The following is an 18,681-nucleotide window of genomic DNA, read 5'->3' on the forward strand; positions in this document are numbered from 1 at the left end:
GGCCAAATTATATTTGGCCACACGGCATTCGGCCAAATGGCCGGACACCGTCACAGCTGCCGGTGCTTTGGTAGTTCAAGGTTCTCAGCAGGCTGCCTTAACGGGGATGCACTGCCACATTACGCTGAAGAGGCTGCCAACGTTGGCAACGGATAGCCGGCGCGACACAACATGTCGTTCTCAACCGCTAAATGTCAGAACAGAGCTGTTTGATCCGCTCCCCCTTAGGGAATAGTTGCTCGGGGACACGTACCTCCCCTCAATCTAGCTCAAGTCAAGATGATCGCACTTCCTCAATCTAGCTGAAGTCAGCTGAAATATGACAAATTTTTCCTTGATGAATTACGTGTAATCTAGCGAAACTTCGTTTCAAGGCGTCATTGGCTAAATCATTCGTCATATTGCATACATTTACACAACTGAGATTGAGCTTGTTTCTCGGTTTAGTGTTCTATGAGGATTTGAACAGACAGTGTTCAAAGAAGGGTTCACATTTGTTTAATAATACAAGAAGGAACAGAACGCAGTTAATTACAAAGACATCTGAAGTACGGTAAAATCTAGCATGCAAACATTTTATCATTAAAAAAATTTCTCAAAAATTCCAAGTTATGGTCAGGAATTTGAACTTCTTGTCCCCAAATGTGCCATAATCATCAACTGCATCATCTTCATCAACTTCGTAGGTGCGACGGATTTCTTGCCTTTCTCAGCACTCCAATTCCGAACCACCCGAAAATTACCCCAGGCCCATATTTTAGGATAATGCGATCGAACGGGAAAAAAAGCGTTCGAAACAAGGCCGTTCGGTTCGCTCAATTTTCCTTCCGACGGCCAAATCGCCCTCGTAAAATCTTATCACCTCCATCAGCCCAAGTGTCTCAATTTGCTGCGCTCTTTTTAATTAAGTAGCATTTCGATCGCGCATTCAACAAAAGGCTCCACATTAAGCAAAACGTTTCCCATTTACCCAAATGACCCGAACCCGACTCATAAATTCGTTTATCGATTCGCTTCCAATTTGCCGGCGACGACGACGCACTGGCCTGGGTACTGCATCTCCGATTAAACAAGACCTTCAATTATCTGCGGGCAAGATCGCACTACGATTGCGCTTCACAGATCGATCTGCGGCCTCTGCGCTCCACTTTGCAATTCGGGGCGCGCTTTCTATCGGAATGTTAAGTCATCTGTACGAACAATAAAGCGACAAATCTGGTGACCCAATGGGCATCTCTGGCGGTTGTTGGTGGTGTCCCACTATAATTACCGAATGCGGTCCGGAATGAGGTATGCGAAAAATGGACGACGGGAAATTTCGAACCAGTTTGCCCATTGGTCTCAGCGATGATGATGAACTGAACCGAACCGAAAAAATCGTAACAAAACGCTTGATAAAGTCATAAATTTTTATGTTTACTCGAAAGTATAACTTTATAAGGATTTATGGCCGGCTTTATGGTACGATTTGCTCAGAGGTAATGTTTCGCCCTTGTGCCGACACGACTCCACCATAAGGGTCCAGTGCGTGCTCTGATGGGGCTCGAAACTGTTTTCTCGCCTTTTGGACACTATTTATTTCGGTTCACTTGAACCGGTTGGGGATCCGTCGATGGATTTAAGTTGAATGGAAGTGATGCCAGTTTTTTTAATTGTACACTTTATAGAAGTCGATGAACAGGTGATGCATAGGAACATAGTATTCCTGGATTTATTGGAGGATTTGTCGTGCGGTAAAAATCGGGTCAATTGTCGACCGACTGTTGATGAAATCGGCTCGAGATATCGTTTTAAGTTTCGCTCTATAGTTCTCACATTCCCAATGGTCATCCTTGTTGTGAATATGGTAGGTTACTCCCCTTTCTTCCCCTTCTAGTGGCTGTTTGATTTCCCAAATCCTGACCATCACCTTTTCTGGGCTCATCTTGATGAGTTTAGCTGTGATACTATCCTAAATAGCTGCTTTTATTGGGTTTGAACTGGTGAATGGCTTACGAGAAGCTGAGCCGCTCGCGCAGAGGCTCCGTGCCACAAGCCGACATGTGCCTAGACAATCACGGGAATCTTCTCACGAGCGAGCGTGAGGTGGTTGAGAGGTGGCGGGAGCTTACGATGAGCACCTCTATGGCGACGTTGTAAGCACTGAAGGTGGCGCGGTAACAAATCTAGGAGTACGTGCGCAGGTCGAAAGAATTGCAGCCCATACCCTCCAAGAGATTGAGGAGGAGGTTAGCGGGTTGAAAAACAACAGAGCCGCTAGAGCAGATTAACTATCATGCGAGCCTCTAAAATATGGTAGGAAGCACTGATGAGAGCACTACACTGGGTCATTACCAAGATTTGGGAGTCGGAAGTATTATCGGAGGAATGGATGGAAGGTATCGTGTGTCCCATTTACAAAAAGAGCGATAACTTGGATTGCGGAAACTATCAGGCGATCACACTACTGAGCGCTGATTGTAAGAGAATTAGTGGGGCAATATCAGGCTGGATTCATGGGTGAACGCGCTACAACGGATCAGATGTTTGCCGTCTGCCAGGTGTTGCAGAAATGCCGCGAATACAACGTGCCCACACATCACTTGTTCATCGTTTTCAAATCGGCGTATGATACAATCGATCGAGACCAGTTATGGCAGATTATGCACGAATACGGATTCACAGATAAACTGATACCATTGATCAAGGCGACGATGGAACGAGTGATGTGCGTAGTTCGAGTATCAGGGACACTCTAGAGTCATTTCGAATCTTGCAGAGGGTTACGGTAAGGTGATGGTCTTTCGTGCTTGCTTTTCAACATTGCTCTAGACGGTATAATAAGGGGAGCGACTAAATAATGAAGCCAGGTGAATCGAATGAATCACTAATGTGTCGAAGACAAAGTACATGGTGGCAAAGGGCTCCAGCGAGGAATCACCGCTCCCGCCATCCTGAATTTCAATCGACAGTGACGAAATCGAGGCGGTTGAAGAATTTGTGTACTTGGGCTCACTGGTGACCTCCGTCTACGACCCAGCAGAGAAATTCAGAGGCGCATTTTGGCAGGAAGTCGAGCTCACGCTGGACTCCGCAGAGCTCTACGATCGAACAAAGTTTGCCGTCACACGAAGTTAACTATTTACAAAACGCTCATTAGACTGGAGGTAATCCACTATGAGTACGAAACATGGGCTCTACGTGCAGGGAACCAACGCGCTCTTGGAGTTTTCTAACGGAAGGTGTTGCGTAGCATCTACGGCAGAGTACAGGTGGAAGATGGGTCTTGGAGAAGGCGAATAAACCACGAGCTGCATCAGCTGCTGAGAGAACCAACCATCGTCCACACCGCGGTGTGGGAGGCTACGTCATCAGAATGTCAGAGTGCAACCCGACTAAAATGGTTCTCGAGAGTCATCCGACCGGTACATAAAGATGTGGTGCGTAGCGAGCTAGATGGGTCGATCAAGTGGAGGACAACTTGCGAACCCTTCGCAGAGTACGGAACTGGAGACACACAGCCATGGACCGAGTATACTGGAGACGACACTCGTGTACAGCATGGAACACGCAGGCTTTAAAAAAAAGCCTTAGTCTGACTGGTAAAGTAAGTCGTGAAAGACATGCTCACATGTATGAGGTCACATTGAGCTCACCCTCGTTCGGCAACGCTGCGTCGAAATTCTATGCTTGATGCGACATCCGGTTGCTTCAGTTGCTCTAGGTTGGCGGCCGCCGGAACCGTACAGTGTTGATAACGGAAAGCTTTCAGTGCAGCTGGACCATCACCAGGTTGTATTCCGAGTCTATGTTACGCTACGGAATGTCCTGTCGTCCGTCATGTTGAAGAAGCTTCGTCCATCAAATAGAACGGGTATGATTTGGGATTCCGTTTACTGTGGTGATCTCCTGCTGTAATAAGCGATGCGGAGTTGAAATGTGGCGAAATCGATAAGTCGCAAGCCGTTTTAATTTTTCAGCTGGTGGGCGCTAAACTTTCTAATTGTCAGTCTGAACTCATTCTCCTGGCCTACATAAGCGTACGGCTCTCTTATGATGATCTTCACGTCGTGGCTTGGACAGCGGTCGTAGTCAAGTTGGAGTTGCGCGTATCATTGCACTGTTTCATCATCATATGAAATTTTTTTACAGCTCGCGTGTGTTCTGGAAGATGGAATGATAACCTCTAATTGTTCGTACCATGGATCGTCCAGCGCTACAATGTCGAACCCGCGGTCCTTCAGCAGAATGCCGAGTATGCGAGAGCTCCCGATGAAGCTGAGAAAGCAGGTGCTCAGGTTTGCAGAAGCAATCCCCCCTGCCCTGTCAGCCAACGACCAAAGTTACCACAGTGGTTGATTAGCTAAGATTGCGCACGGCCAAGTCGATGTAATGATTAAATAGGGATATGATGGGAATGTCCTCAATGGGGTCTGTATTACAAGTTACCCAGTCTTTACGCTGCCACCAGTAGAATCTATATTTTTGTATTGTTGATCTCCGAATAGATGGCCGAATAACATTAAGTTCGAAAGACAAATAGTCGAATGCATATTTAGACAATTATTGTTCCACTGGCTCCTTCCAATAATTGGCTACTAAACATTTAAACTCTCTGTAAAACTGGCAGTTTTCCTGATTCAGTAGTTCAAAATAATAGTCAACTGCTGCATCTGTCTGTCTGGCAATATTGCCAACAACTTCATTCCAGAAGCTCCGCCGAACCCATCATGATATGAACATATTTTCCTCACCCAAGAGACATTAACCGACGACGATGATGAACTGAACCGCGCAGTCAATCGTCGTAGCCTCGACCCTATAATATAATCGGTCTCCTCCTGCAACAGTTTAACTGAAGCAACAACACCACCAACAAATCGTTCTCGATCGATATGTTATGTTACCAAATTATAGCACTGTGAGCCGGCACCATCATCGGAAGGCGAGCAGTCCCACACTATAAAGGAAACTTGCTTCGAAGCGCTCTGGCTGGCTGCTGCTGCTGTGTGCCTTATATTTTCCCGATAATTTAATAAGAAACAACCGAGCCGATACCAAGTGCAAACCGAACTAAAGAGGCCCTCCGCCGAAGTGGGACCAGGGGAGTCGGTCGGTGTGATAATCGCGCGCGGGACCCTCGAAAAGCCCCGACGACCCGAAAGGGGGTTGTTTTAAAACGTGCCAGTTGAATAATAATAATGCCATCAATTTTTATGAACAATCATTAGAGCGCGCACACAGAAAGGGGGCCCCCATCACAAAAAGAGGTGAAATAATTTTATAGTTATTGAAAGTTTTCACGTGATGACGATTTCGATGGGAACCGGTGGGCTCTCTTTCGCGGGGCGGTTGATTGCTTATTAAGCCTCTCGGGCGGAGGACTAGGAACAGACCAGGTCCGCGACGATGATGATGATGACGATGCTGATGGTCGGATGGAACAACATTGTCGTGCCGAGAGGTCTCATAGCTTCGTTAGGGGTGTTGAGCTTGGGCAGGATGGTCGGTCGGTTGGGAGCATCATGATGTGCCGGTTCAATTTTGTTTTATGACTTATTTTGTTTATTTTACCGTTGTTCGTGATGATGTAATCAATGTATCATTAGCTAATTATGAAAATAAGATCGAATGCAGTATGCAAGGAATATGTAGGGCGGCTGGCTAATCAAGCTCTGTGCTCCAGGACGCCAAATTCTGGCAGAAGGTCATAGTGATTAATTTGAACTGCATATCGAAGTCAGGGAACGACTCAATCAACTTGACATGGAAAACATGACTTCGTTGGGCCCGAAATTGGTCCGATCCGTTAGTGACCTGTGCGTAACGAATTACAAATAATTTAATGGCACACATGATGAAAAATGAGGAAGTCATTGATAGTTCAAAGTAAATTACATGTGATTTAAATAACTTGTCATGTGTTTTAAACGATAAGCATTTTGTTCCTAAGATATCGTATATCATCAAGTCAGGCTACTTAAGATTTTGAGTTATCTAGGACATTCAATATACTTTTTGTCTATAGAATAAATAAGGACATTATCTTCACATAATTTTTCTCATGCATTATGTGGTTCTTTCATGATCGTGCAGTGATGTCATGGTAAAATCAGAGCTGGTTGCTCAAGGTTTCAAAATTTCAGCCCTCTATACTGTAACACTGCCCGTGTTAGAATAGCACTACGGACCACCTGTTCCGGGGGTAAAAGTCCACCAAACAGGTAACCCCAATCCAAGGTGTCAGGCGACCCGTGCTGAGGGATGAATAGTTGAGGGGGTTTAAAATATGCTCGATCTTTAACGGAGCCCGTAGCGTGGGTAGATCACCTTTTTGGGTTGTGTTGCGGTGAAAGATCTACCAAACCAAAATCTAATGTCGTCCTATTTTTCAACTTTGGAATATGTGTTCTGGTAATTAAAGGAATCATAGTATTTAGTGACTTCCAGTTTTTGAACAAAACTAAGTTTACCAACTTTACTTTGCATATAGTTAAAAACCTCTCCATCTGAGGCTAAACTCAAAGCAAAAGAAATCAAATTGGGTTAGGGATCCATGTATGTACTAACTCTTCGAAAACTGGAAAGTGCTAGTACGCAAGGAACATACTAGAATCCGTATTACTAAACACATGTTCCATTAGTGGAATGGTATTGCTACTAATGTTAAAACCCGGGTCTTCTTACTGGGAAGAATTTAGTGGTAAACAAGGGTGATGCTAGGTTTCCGATGCATGGCCAATTATAATTATCAGTGCTTTTGTTTTGTTTTCTATAAGAAAGAAATTTCTACGAAAACAAAACAAAAACTGTATCAAAATCGATACGCTATTGCTCTTCAATGGCAGTTGAGTAATGCAACATGCACTACACTAACGATAAGGGTAATGTCACAATAGATCTAAAAACTGGCCTCAGTTACAGACCCGAACAGGAATAAAAAAATACTGTAACACACTCAAGGAAATGACTTCACTTGTGCCTAATTGAGCATTTTTTCGAGAAAACCCTTTCATACTTTTCCAAGTAACAGAACTAGCCGAAAAACAGTTTCTTAAGCTTTAGTTTGCGTAAGAGGGGTTTGTTCCACTCTTGTACAGCAAAAATGTTTGTTGAAATTCAAATTTTTTTCTGTAATTATCGCGAAAGAGACTTTCTTGTTGAAATGCCTTTTACGAATTTTGCAAGAATTCTTCTTAAAATTTCTAGAAATTCTTCAGGATTACTTCCAAGGACACCGCCAGAAATTCATTTGGAGATTCTTTGAGGATTTATCAAAAAAATCTGAAATGTTTACAGAGAGAAGATTATCGCAGGATTTCTTAGAATTTCTCTCAAGATTTATTTTATTATCCCTTCAAAATGCGCCACTGTACATTGATTTCTTTGAGAATTTCTCCAGGGATTTCGTCAAATACGCCCACAAGATTTTTCCTTGGCACTTCTTCAGGAGTTTCTCAGAAAAAAAAATAAAAAAGGTTAAAAAATAAAGGTTAATCTCGAAACTGGCCCACGGATTTCCTCAGAAATCTGATCCGAAATTACTTTAGATTTATCATTATTTAGATTTTATTTTATTAATTATGGACTTCTAGTGAGATTCCTTAAGAGATTATATATGAAACAAAAGTACATGCTTGTATTTTTTCATGTACTTCTTGGGACATTTCTGAAGTTATTCCTTCAGAAATATTGTCAGATTTTTTCAGGAGTTTTTCTTTGGGAGAAAGTTTTCCTGGAAATACCTCAAGAGATTCTACTAGGATTTTCTTCAAGGGTTTCTCCAGACGTTATTTCAATTCCAGGGAAGTTTTTTCACAAAAGCTCAGAGATTTTTTTCAGAAATTCATCTATTATTTATCTTTAAGAAATTCAGATTTTATTCCAGAAACTTTTTGGATATTATTGTTTGAATTTCTCCAGATGTTTCTTACAGGAATAACTCAATTTTTACAGGGATTTTCTCGTGCATTCATTTGGAAAAGAAATTCTTCTGGAAGCTCCTTCAAGAGTGTTCAGGTATTCACCCAGGTATTGCTTTGGTTTTTTTAAACCGTCGTTCCAGGATTCTTTCAAATGTTTTTATTCAAAAATTCTCTCAAACAATTCAAGCAGAAATTACTTCAGCTTAGAGTTTTTCTAGAATTTTTTCTATGAATACCTACAGAGGTTTCTCTAGTTTCCAAAGATTCTTTCAACAATTTATTTAGTCATATCTTCAGTAAAAGAATTTCTTCAGGATTTTTTTTTTGTTTCTGTAGGATTTCGCCCAGATATTTCTCCGGGTATTTGTTAAGGGACTGTTTGATTCAAATCGTATAAAAAAATATTTCTGAGAATTTCTTTAGATGCATCACAAGGAATCCTTCGAAAATCCTCCAGGGTTTCCTCAGTAGTTTATTGGAGGATTTTTTCAAGTACTTCACCAGTACGTTTGTCTGAAATTTTAAAGAAATTCCTGCCTAAATCGCTGAAAATGATGAATTTATGCTGGATTTCTGGATAAATACCTGAGGAATTTTCTGGACACATTTCAATAAAATCCCTGAAACAATTTCTGAACAAATCTTCGGTGATACTTCCAGAGAAATCCCTGAATGAATCTCCGACGGAAAGTCTGGAAAAAATATGAAGAAACCAACGGAAGAACTTATTAAAGAATCTTTGAATCCCTGAACAAGAACATGAAAGCAATTCCAGGTGGAGTTTCAGAAGAAACCCTTAGAACTCTATCTTAATGCATTCTTGAAGAGGGAATACTTATAGGAAGTCCTGGAGAAATTTCTTCAAGAATTCCTGGATAAAAAAATAGGGGAAAAACTATCCGGAGGATTTTCTTCAAGCATTCTTGGAAGATTTGAAGAACAAATTCCTAGAGTAATTTCTGAAAAAAAATACGTGCAGGTATGTGCTCAAAAAAGCGAAAAGGGATGGGTTTTGTGAATTTTCGGTAAAAGTCAGAGGGGTGCCTGTTATGCGAACTTGTGGCAAAAAAAAAGGGATTTAACACACAAAACGCTTCTCTGGAGCAATGGCTGGAATATTTGGCATAGTTGTGAAAGAAATGCATAGAAAATTTCGTTGGAGTGCTAACCTTCCGGCAGTCGCGCGTTTGGCCATTACCGCCAGCACCACGCTAATGTGGAGTACAAAAAACGAGATTTTTCCAACGTGTTGTACAAAGTACAACAGCGCGATCGCTCGAGGGTTAATCAATAAACAAATGTATGAAGGAATCTTCAGGGAAATTTCTAAAAGAATCATTGGAAGAATTCCTAAAGAAATGTTTGTGAGGAATTTTGAAGGAGTCTTTGGAAGAATTTCCATGGAAATTTTTGGAGGAAATTCTGGAAGAATATTTGATGTTCCTAAAGAATCGCTGCATGCATTTCTGAAGAAATCCGTGGATGGTTTTTCGAAAGAACTTTTTTTTTGAGGCAAGCCATGGAAGCTTTTCTAGATTGTTTTTTTTTTATTGGAGATATATCTTGAGGCTCCCTTAACGGAAACTCAGAAGGAAATTCTGGAGAAAATTGTAAAGCAATGCATGGAACCTGTTATTTATTGTTTTTTTGCTTTTTTTGTTGATCCGTCTTTAACGAATACAAATTAATTAAATGAAATGTTCTAATGAACTTCTAAAAGGAGTTCATGGTAGACTATTCGAGAAGATTTCCTAGAGGATATTCTACAAAAATACGTTGAGCTATCGAAAGGAATTCTGAGAAGGTTTGAAAACATCTTGAAATAGTTTCAGAGGTGATCTCCAGGATACTTTAGAGAAAATTCTGAAGGAAATAACAAATTTTCTAGAGGAATCAAATGAAGAATTCCTGACAGATCTCTAAGCGAAAACTCCGAAGGCATTCATTGCAGAATTTCTTAAAAATTCTCTATTGAAGCATTGATAATTTCTTTAAAGAGCTCGTACAGGAATTTAAGGAATAAATTTCTGAAGAAATCTCGTGAAACATTTTTGAAGGAATCCCCGAAAAATTCCTTCTATTTGTAGGAATTTATGGAATACCTGGAAGAGGTCCCTATAGAGTCTTGTACTATTTGGGCAGGTGTACCTATTTTGGGCACTTGCCGCTATAACTAAGTCAATTTCATAGCAATTGATTTGAATTTTTGTTTAGGGTTAGATACTGTACGTATCTCACTGTGTTCCAAAAATCAGGTTGCTAGGTGAAAAATTGACTTAGTTATAGCGAAAAGTGCCCAAAATGGTACCCCCTACCATATATATTTTTTTGCACGCTTGAGGATGAAAAAATTGTAAAAGTATTCTACATAGGGTGACGATGGGTATAATCGGCAGGTATGTTCCTTTCGTCATGGAGGGTTTTTGTCGACCAAATTTCCTGAAACTTGGCCGTATAATTTAGCTTGGTTGGCTAGGATTTGAGGCCAATTCTGACTTCAATAACTTAAAAAAAAAACATGACGAAGAGAACACAACTGCCGAAAATACACAATCGCCCCTATAAGGCTACAAAAAGTATCGTAGATGGTTTCTAATATTTAGAAGGAGAAATTTCCATTACATATGGAGGCTGTAGCATACACATGGATTATTATTCTAAGTTTATTAAAAGGCTGTAAAACGTCGAGTCGATAAGGAGAGCGTCCAACATAGCTCTGGTCCTCACAAGTTTCTACCTCATGCTTCCACGGGTCAAGCGATAACAAGAACATCCAACTAAGAAGTGTGTGCTTACCTGGTAGTGCACTGTTGTCCTTTTGACTTCATCTAGATTTAGAACGTACGTCCCCAGCGTCTGTTCACCAAGGAGATGCGGCTCGAACAGTGTCTGTTCTAGCATCCAGCGGCTGCGTATAAAATGCTCCTCCACCGGAAGCTATACCTAAGGTGGCAGCCCCACCACGGTGGATAGGAGACCTTAGGCCAACAGCCTACTGTTTCCGAAACCCAAAAATCGTAACAAAAACCGAAAATGAAAGATTACGAACTGATTCAACGGCAACAGCTTTTAGCGTGAAACAGCGGACTGGCACAACTAGCCAATAATGGAGCTTGAGATCCAAGGACTAATTCAAGTCCGTAGGCCAAACTCTTTGGAGAACACAGATTGGCGTCGGGTCAAATTCTGCTACACTCTGGCTTACTAGGTGAACACGCTCCTCGCCACCATGGAGTTGGTTTCCTGCTCAGCACTCAGGCCCACGCTGCGCTTATGAAGTGGGAACCTATTAATAAGAGGCTAATTGTAGCCGGATTCAGAACACAGCTTCGAATCCTCACCATGATCCAATGTTACGCGCCACCAACCGATGCTGCCGAATTGCAAAACAAAGAGAACTTTTACAGCCAACTGAATGCTGTCGTGGACAGGACTCCAAAAGGTGATATCACGACCCTCATTGATGACTTCAACCCGAAGATTGGTTCCGACAACTCGAACTATGAACACGTCAGGGGACGCCATGGTGTCGGAGAAATGAGCAAGAGCGGAGAGCTGTTTGCAGAGTTTTGTGGCAACAATGACAAGATGATTGGGGGATCGCTCTTGCTCTTTCCTCATCGATCAGTGCACAAAGTGACATGGGTTTCCCGTGATGGCGTCATGGAGAATCAAATCGACCACATCTGCATCAGCCGAAATATGAGACTGAGCCTTCTTGATGTGCGGAACAAACGTACCGCCAACATTGCATTCGACCATCATCTCCTAATTTGGGTGAGCTACGCACCCAGAGAAAGCAGTGGTTCACAGATGACACCTGGAGGAAGATAGAGGAGCGAAGAAACACAAACGCCACGGTAGAGCGAAAACACGAGGAACCAAAGCCGTAGCCCGCCAGCGCTATTCGGCTCTCGAGAAGGAAATGAAACGCTCATGTAGACTGGACAAAACAATGTCGGCGAACTCCCTAGCCGACGAAGCCGTAAACACAGGTGACATCTGCCTTCTCTACGATGTTTCACGTAGCCTTACAAGGACTAAGATGAATGATTCAATGCCCGTGAAAGCCACATCTGGACAACTATTGACCGACCCGACTGACCAGCTGATACGCTGCGCTGGTTCGAGAACTTTGAAAACCTTTTTGAAGTGTCGGCCACGCCACCAACACCTCAGCATGACCCAGCTCTTCATCAATAGATACATGACATGTGGTAGGTATATAATTCGTGCTTGTTGGGCCTCACAATTGGATCTCCAACGTGAAGTTCCATCGTCGATGTCATCAAAAGCCGATAGCGACATAAATCGGCTGCGAAAGTGGAGGTGGATCGTCCACACTAGGCAGGAACGAAATCTGCAAGCCAGCGTTAGATTGTAACCTAACAGGATATAGTAGCAGAGGTAGACCCAGAGGCTCATGGTGGCGTAGCCTCAATAAAAAAATTTTACCTGACCATAGGTCAAGGATAGAGATCATTCAATTTGGCCCTCTGCATCACCATGGGTGCCCCGGACTGAAAGTAAGCAGTAAGTAAATACGAAACCTTGGATCGTCCAGAGGTTACGTCAACTCAATTTGGCACGTACTCCAATTTTCACTTAGTCAATTGTGTTTAGGCCAAACTGAAATTGTACGAAAACATATCGTTGATTCCGCCATCAGTTCCCAATAAATTCACGCAGAGTACGATCAATCGTTAGCCGTTGTTTCCTTTTTTCCGGCGTTCTTCTCCCATTGACTTGGATGGCAAATCGTCAACCACCGACTGAGTTAATGATTGTTTGAAATTTCGGTCGAAATAATCCCATTCGCGATTGCCACTGCTGCTGGCTAGCTGCCGCCGTAGAAGTCGTTCGTCTCTGGCTCATCATTCAATAGCGATCCAGTGGCGGTTGGATTGCTCATAACAATGCATTAGAGCGGTGTTAGGGTAGGGTTACCATTGTGGGTGGTCAGTGGTTCATAACAATTTCCCCAAATGCACAAACTCGTTCAAAATGAGATAGTAACCCTAGCTTGGGGAAACGACACCAACCGGGTTGGAAGCAAACTCGTGAGTCGTGAAAAGGCTTCCATTCAGTAGATCCAAGGAAATCAGTGCACAAAAGGCCTATGTGTGTAGTGTGTAGGACGCGTATGAGCGCCTCTCTAAATACACAACTCATTAGGCGTTTGTGCGAGGTCTGACAGACGGGGCATTATGCTGGGTTATTGTTGGTGAAGCGGGAAAGTTGGCGGTGGGCAAATTGTACCGCGTGCGCGTAGCTCTGGGGTAGCAGCCGCGAGTTTTTGCGTGGAGGAACCCCTAGCTGTGCGGGGAAGGTAAACTTATATGCTCATTTGGCAACACAATACTCTTAGTACTTACCGACAAACGGCGACTGTTCAAATTCAAATTGGTGGTGGCGGCGGCGGCAGCTCGCAGCCGGGCAAGTGTAATTTGTCTGGGCAATAAATTGGATCAAAAACATCATTAATCAAGCATCGCCGGGCAGCACGTGGTCGCCGTGGTGGTGCCTTGATTCGTTGGAATTCGGACAATCATCAAGTGCTGGGTTGATTGTGCTTGGTGATTAGAAATTTGGTTCAACCTGTTGGGATCTCTTGAAAATAGTTCGATGCGATTTTATGTTGAAAATGAAAGGAGATACTTTTTATTTTAGTGTCTTTCATTTGGGTTTCTCAGGTGTTTTAGAGAATAATGGAGCCACAAAACTTGCAGTGATGTTTACATTCATTGAATTCCCTTTGTAAGCAAATTTACATAGTCGTTATAGGGTGACAATGGGTATTATCGGCAGGTTTGTTCCCTTCGTCATGGGGGGTTTTTGACAGTCAAATTGCCTGAAACTTGGCCATATAATTCAGCTTGGTTGGGAAGGATTTGAGACCAACTCTGAGTTCAATAGGTTTCAAAAAACCCCTAAAGACGAAGAGAACAAAACGGTCGAGAATAGGTAATTTCCCCTATGTAATTCCTACTAACCGGTTTTTTGGTGGTAAAATAATAGTGCATAAAAAGTGTGAATTTAAAATTTGTTCTTGCATCCATTCCAAAATAGCTGGGCTGCAAATTGTGCTTTCAATTTCTGGAAATCACTTTTTCTCATTTCGGAAAACATCATACTATTTATTAACAAAAATCAATAGATTCATCATCATACCTTGCATCCTTCACAGGTAAACGCTCCGAAATGAAAGCCAGCGGCTGGCTCGCCGCACACCTTACACTGTTGATTCATCTGAAACAGAAGAAAGAAAAAAAAACAAGTGAAAAATGGACCACCTTTAGTATAACACCGCCAAGTAACGAACGCATCCGTCCACCGACACAGTCACCGACCGGGGAACGATCCTCGATGAGCATAATGATAAAGTTAACATTAATTTAAAAGGCAACCGATACGTTGAACAATAATAAAATAAAAATGCACCCCAAACGCCCTCTGGTGAGGAAATTACCAAAAAAAGGAAAAGTTGACCCATTCCCGATCGAAACATGCACGCATTCAAATGAATGCACCGCAACGCTGATAATGATGCTGACGACGACGACGGCGGCTGTGGTGATAATAATAATTATAATTAAAATAAAGCGAAGATGCTTCAAGCGTTTTGACGTCGTCAGAGCTGCCACGCCGCCGCTGAATTGAAAAGAAAGGGATTCCACTTCGCTTGCCAGATATCTGCACGAAATAAAAATCAATTTTGAACTGGAAGACGTGACACCATCCACCACACTAAAAAAACGGGGACTCAAATTGATCTTATGACACGACGTGTGGGGGGATAATGGGTCGAATGCTCTTTATGAGGAATCTTTTTTTAATCTGTATTAACGAGATTTTTAGCCCCAGGCTAGTTCATCTCGGGAGCCACGCTTAACTTCCCTTCCAAAGGAAGAACTTACATTTTTGCCTTTCTCGTACACTAAGTGTACTGGAAAGGCTATATGTTCACTCCAAAATTGACTTTTCGATAGAAGGCCAGGAGGGTCGAGTCACATATACCAATCAACTCAGCTCGACGAATTGAGATGATGTCTGTGTGTATGTATGTGTGTGTGTATGTATGTGTGTGTGTATGTGTGTATGTGTGTGTACAAAAAAACTCACATCACTTTTTGGCAGTAAACCTGAACCGATTTTAATGACCGACGGTTCATTCGACGGGGAATCTGGTCCCATTGTTTCCTATTGAAAATGGTTTGGATCGGTCCAGCCGTTCCGGAGTTATGGCCATTTAGGTGTTCCGGACCGGTACCACAGGAAGGGGCCAGATATGAAAATGCATTTAACACATGCATGCGACACATCAAACCACGGGGTTTTTGATAACCTGATGAACGGTAAGCAGGAAAATAGTCCCAGACCATATCTGAACCAGTAGTGTTCCGGAACCGGTTCCGGGTGTCCCGCCAAAAGTGAACCAAACCCATGCATGCGACACATCAAATCTCGGCTCTATAGGTCACCTGATGAACGGTTACCAAGAAAATAATTTCAGACCATATTTTGGACAACCGGTTGTGTTCCGGAACCGGTTCCAGGTGTCCCGCCGAAGGTGGTCAAATGTATAAGGGAACTGAACCCATGAATGCGGCACATCAAATAGCGGCTGTTTCGATAACCTGAAGAAGGGTCAGCAAGAGAATAGTCTCAGACCACATCATAGACTACCGGTAGTGTTCCGGAACCGGTTTCGAGTATCCGGCCGGAGGTAGCCTATTGTAAAAGTGAACCAAACTCATGCATGCGACACGTCGAATTGCGGCTTTTTCGATGACCTGATGAACGCTTTGCAAGAAAATAACCTCATGTTACATTAGAGACTACCGGTAGTGTTCCACAACCGGTTCCGGGGGTCCTGCCGGAATTAGTCAAATGTAAAATTGAACCAAACCCCCTAACCCTTACCTCCATTCTTAAAAGAAGTTCATCATTTCTTTTCGTAGGAAATCATAGTAAAGTAGTATGAGAACCCTAAGTTTTCCAAAAAAAACACTTTGAAATGCACGAAGGAACTATTTAATGAATCCTGTGGGAATTTCATAAGAAATTGCTAAACGAATTCTTCAAGCAATTCCTTGATCAACTGGCTGATTAGCAATATATGGAGGTAGGTATTTTAGATACAATCGCTACTAAAACTGTTTAATTATTCCGTGAGGAATGCTCGAAACAATTTCTTGAGGAACACTTGTAACAACGTTGAAATTTTTTTAGGGAATGCCTAAAAAAACAATTACAATTTCTGGAGGATTTTGTGAAGCGGAAGAAACTCATTCGGCAATTTTTTAAAGAACTACTAAATGAATTCCTGCAGTAAGTGATAACAAAAATTTATATGCGCCCTTTTGCTGTTTTGCTCGAACTGCAAACACAGTTGTTTGATCTACTCATGCAGCAAATTTTGAAAGAAACTTCTGAAGCTATTCTTTAAGAAAAATACTTGCCTAATACAGTGGGGCGGGATCATCATAACTTTGTAAATACAAATCGTGTTGTTTATATTGGTCCTCTACTCTTCCATAAGTTTGAGTTGAATGAGCCAAAAATTTCTAAAATCGATGAAAATTTGACGGAGATATGATCATTTCAATTTCGTGGGTACACGGGTACTCTGCCGGCATTGCACGTAATAAAAAAAGCAGGAAACGTTCCCCTTGCCCCTCCTCTCTTTAAAATTCGGTCAATCCCATTAATAGATATATATTCATGAGTTCTAAGATCTACCAGAGTTTCAACTTCCTAGTCTCAATAATCATTTAAATATCGAGATTTGAATTTGAAAAAGGTACACGGGTACCCTGCCGGCCACATAAGTGTTAACTATTTTAGATCCATGCTGGACACCTTTCAAAATTATCAACATATTCAAAACATAAGTAATGCGTTCGAAAATGGTACTGACCCATCTTGCCCCGCCTCACCCTACTGGGAGGAGCTCTTGAAGCAATTCCTGCAGAAACTTGAACACATCTCTAGAACTTATGCAACAGATTCGTGGCTAAATTTTGAATCAGCTTTTGGAGGAAATGCTGAAGGGCGTCCTTGAAAAACTCATAAAGCAATCCGAGAAAGAAATAAAAACGCCAGAATATATTCAAAAATCCATGATAAAAATCTGTGCATCTTGGGGAATCCCTGGATCAGACTGAGATTTGCAAAAACATTTTAGACTCTCGAGATCATATATTGTCAAATAAAAATCACCATTGATTACATTTGGTAAATCACTGCGGTAACATGCAATAACAATCTTAACAAAGCCAGCATATCCCCGAACGCACTCCACACAGTATCAACGTTTTAACGGGCATTCCTCCTTCCGGGCGGATGCCACCAGGGCCACATGATTTACCACGTTGCTCTAAAACTTTTCTCGATTCTCTTCCCAGAACTTCGCCGGGTTTTTTTTTCCAAGCTGGTGTACTTGATATCGCTGGTAGTGTCCGCTCGATTCTTGGGTACTCTTCCAGCGGGAATCCGGTTCGTTGGAAACGCGGATGGCTCCTCCGGTCACTACACTGACGTTTTGCAGTTTTCCGCCAATTAAAATCAGTAGCTCAACTCCGGCCGCGACCATCAAATCGTAGAACTGGATCGCATATGCTCGAAAAAACTGGCTGCGGCAACCGTGATTGTGGTCATCCATCGGGCTATCAAAGAACATCACCATCCACAGACTAACGATTAGCGATTGCCTTCTGAAAACAAAGATCTCTTAATGAGACATCGATTAGGATTCCCCTATCTCATACTTACATGATTGGCTCTTTCGGATAACGTTCAGAATGTTGACTCTACCAGATCAGACCGACTGGTCAAGCAGGAGATTTTTCAGCGGTCCCGTTGGGTGGCACACGAAATAAACATTCTTTTTGTTTTACACTCAATTCTGACGTTTAGGTTCGCGAGTTTGCGTTTAGTGGTTGCTGACCAAGGAGAATACATTTTACTAAGGTGGCGCAGATAAACATTGCAAACCACTGGTTGTCTCTTCCACTCTTCTGGTGTTCTTATGCAACTAAAATAGTGACGTCACTATTTCAGTTCCATAAGAACACCAGAAGAATGGAAGAGACAACCAGTGGTTTGCAATGTTTATCTGCGCCACCTTAGTAAAATGTATTCTCCTTGGTTGCTGACAGCAGCCAGCCCAATACACGTTGAAACGCGTTTCCCAAGAATTTCAGCGATTTACACGATTATTACCCAACCACGAACGCTTCAACCGAGGGAGCGTGTACGCAACCGTTTTTTAACGATGACAAAGAAAAACAAAGCTAACGAATCAAATTACACATTTAAATCGGCCTGTTAAAAAAAAACGTCATTTACACAGATTTTTTGTTGATTTTTACTTTGTTATTCCTAGAATCATGAAGGCGTGCACGCAAGATTTTTTTCACGATGGCAACAAACTTTTGATAGTGTTTGTAGGTTATAGCTGTCTTCATTTTTCTTTCGTTACTAATACATAGACATCTCCTCTTCATATGGCGATGCGTGTGTATACGTATATAAGGCAACGTGTACGTACACGCAACACCACTAAAAGCCTGTGCACTCTCTGATGCTGTCTTGCTCTCTCCCACACGAAATTGGACGTTTACTGAGGTCACCGTTTTTAAATTTTCCGAAAGAGTGAGGAAGACAGCAGAATCTGTTGCATAGGCTAATGTGCATTGCGAAGCCAGCTTCTGCAAATCTTCCAGGCCATTGAAACATATGGCCAAAAGTGGACGTGCATTTTGCGAGTGAAGAA

At 42.3% G+C, this 18,681-nt stretch overlaps 1 protein-coding gene across 1 annotated transcript in view; it reads right to left on the reverse strand.

Annotated features, from left to right (window-relative positions):
* LOC109406508 (protein embryonic gonad) overlaps positions 1 to 18,681 on the reverse strand; it is a 476,613-nt gene that overhangs the window by 140,721 nt on the left and 317,211 nt on the right. The window contains exon 2 of the mRNA XM_062861238.1: positions 14,076 to 14,153. Within this exon, the coding sequence (XP_062717222.1) occupies positions 14,076 to 14,153 (78 nt within the window). The remainder of the gene's footprint in view (positions 1 to 14,075; positions 14,154 to 18,681) is intronic.

This window comes from Aedes albopictus, chromosome 3, assembly GCF_035046485.1.
Source record: "Aedes albopictus strain Foshan chromosome 3, AalbF5, whole genome shotgun sequence".
NCBI classification, from domain to species: domain Eukaryota; kingdom Metazoa; phylum Arthropoda; class Insecta; order Diptera; family Culicidae; genus Aedes; species Aedes albopictus.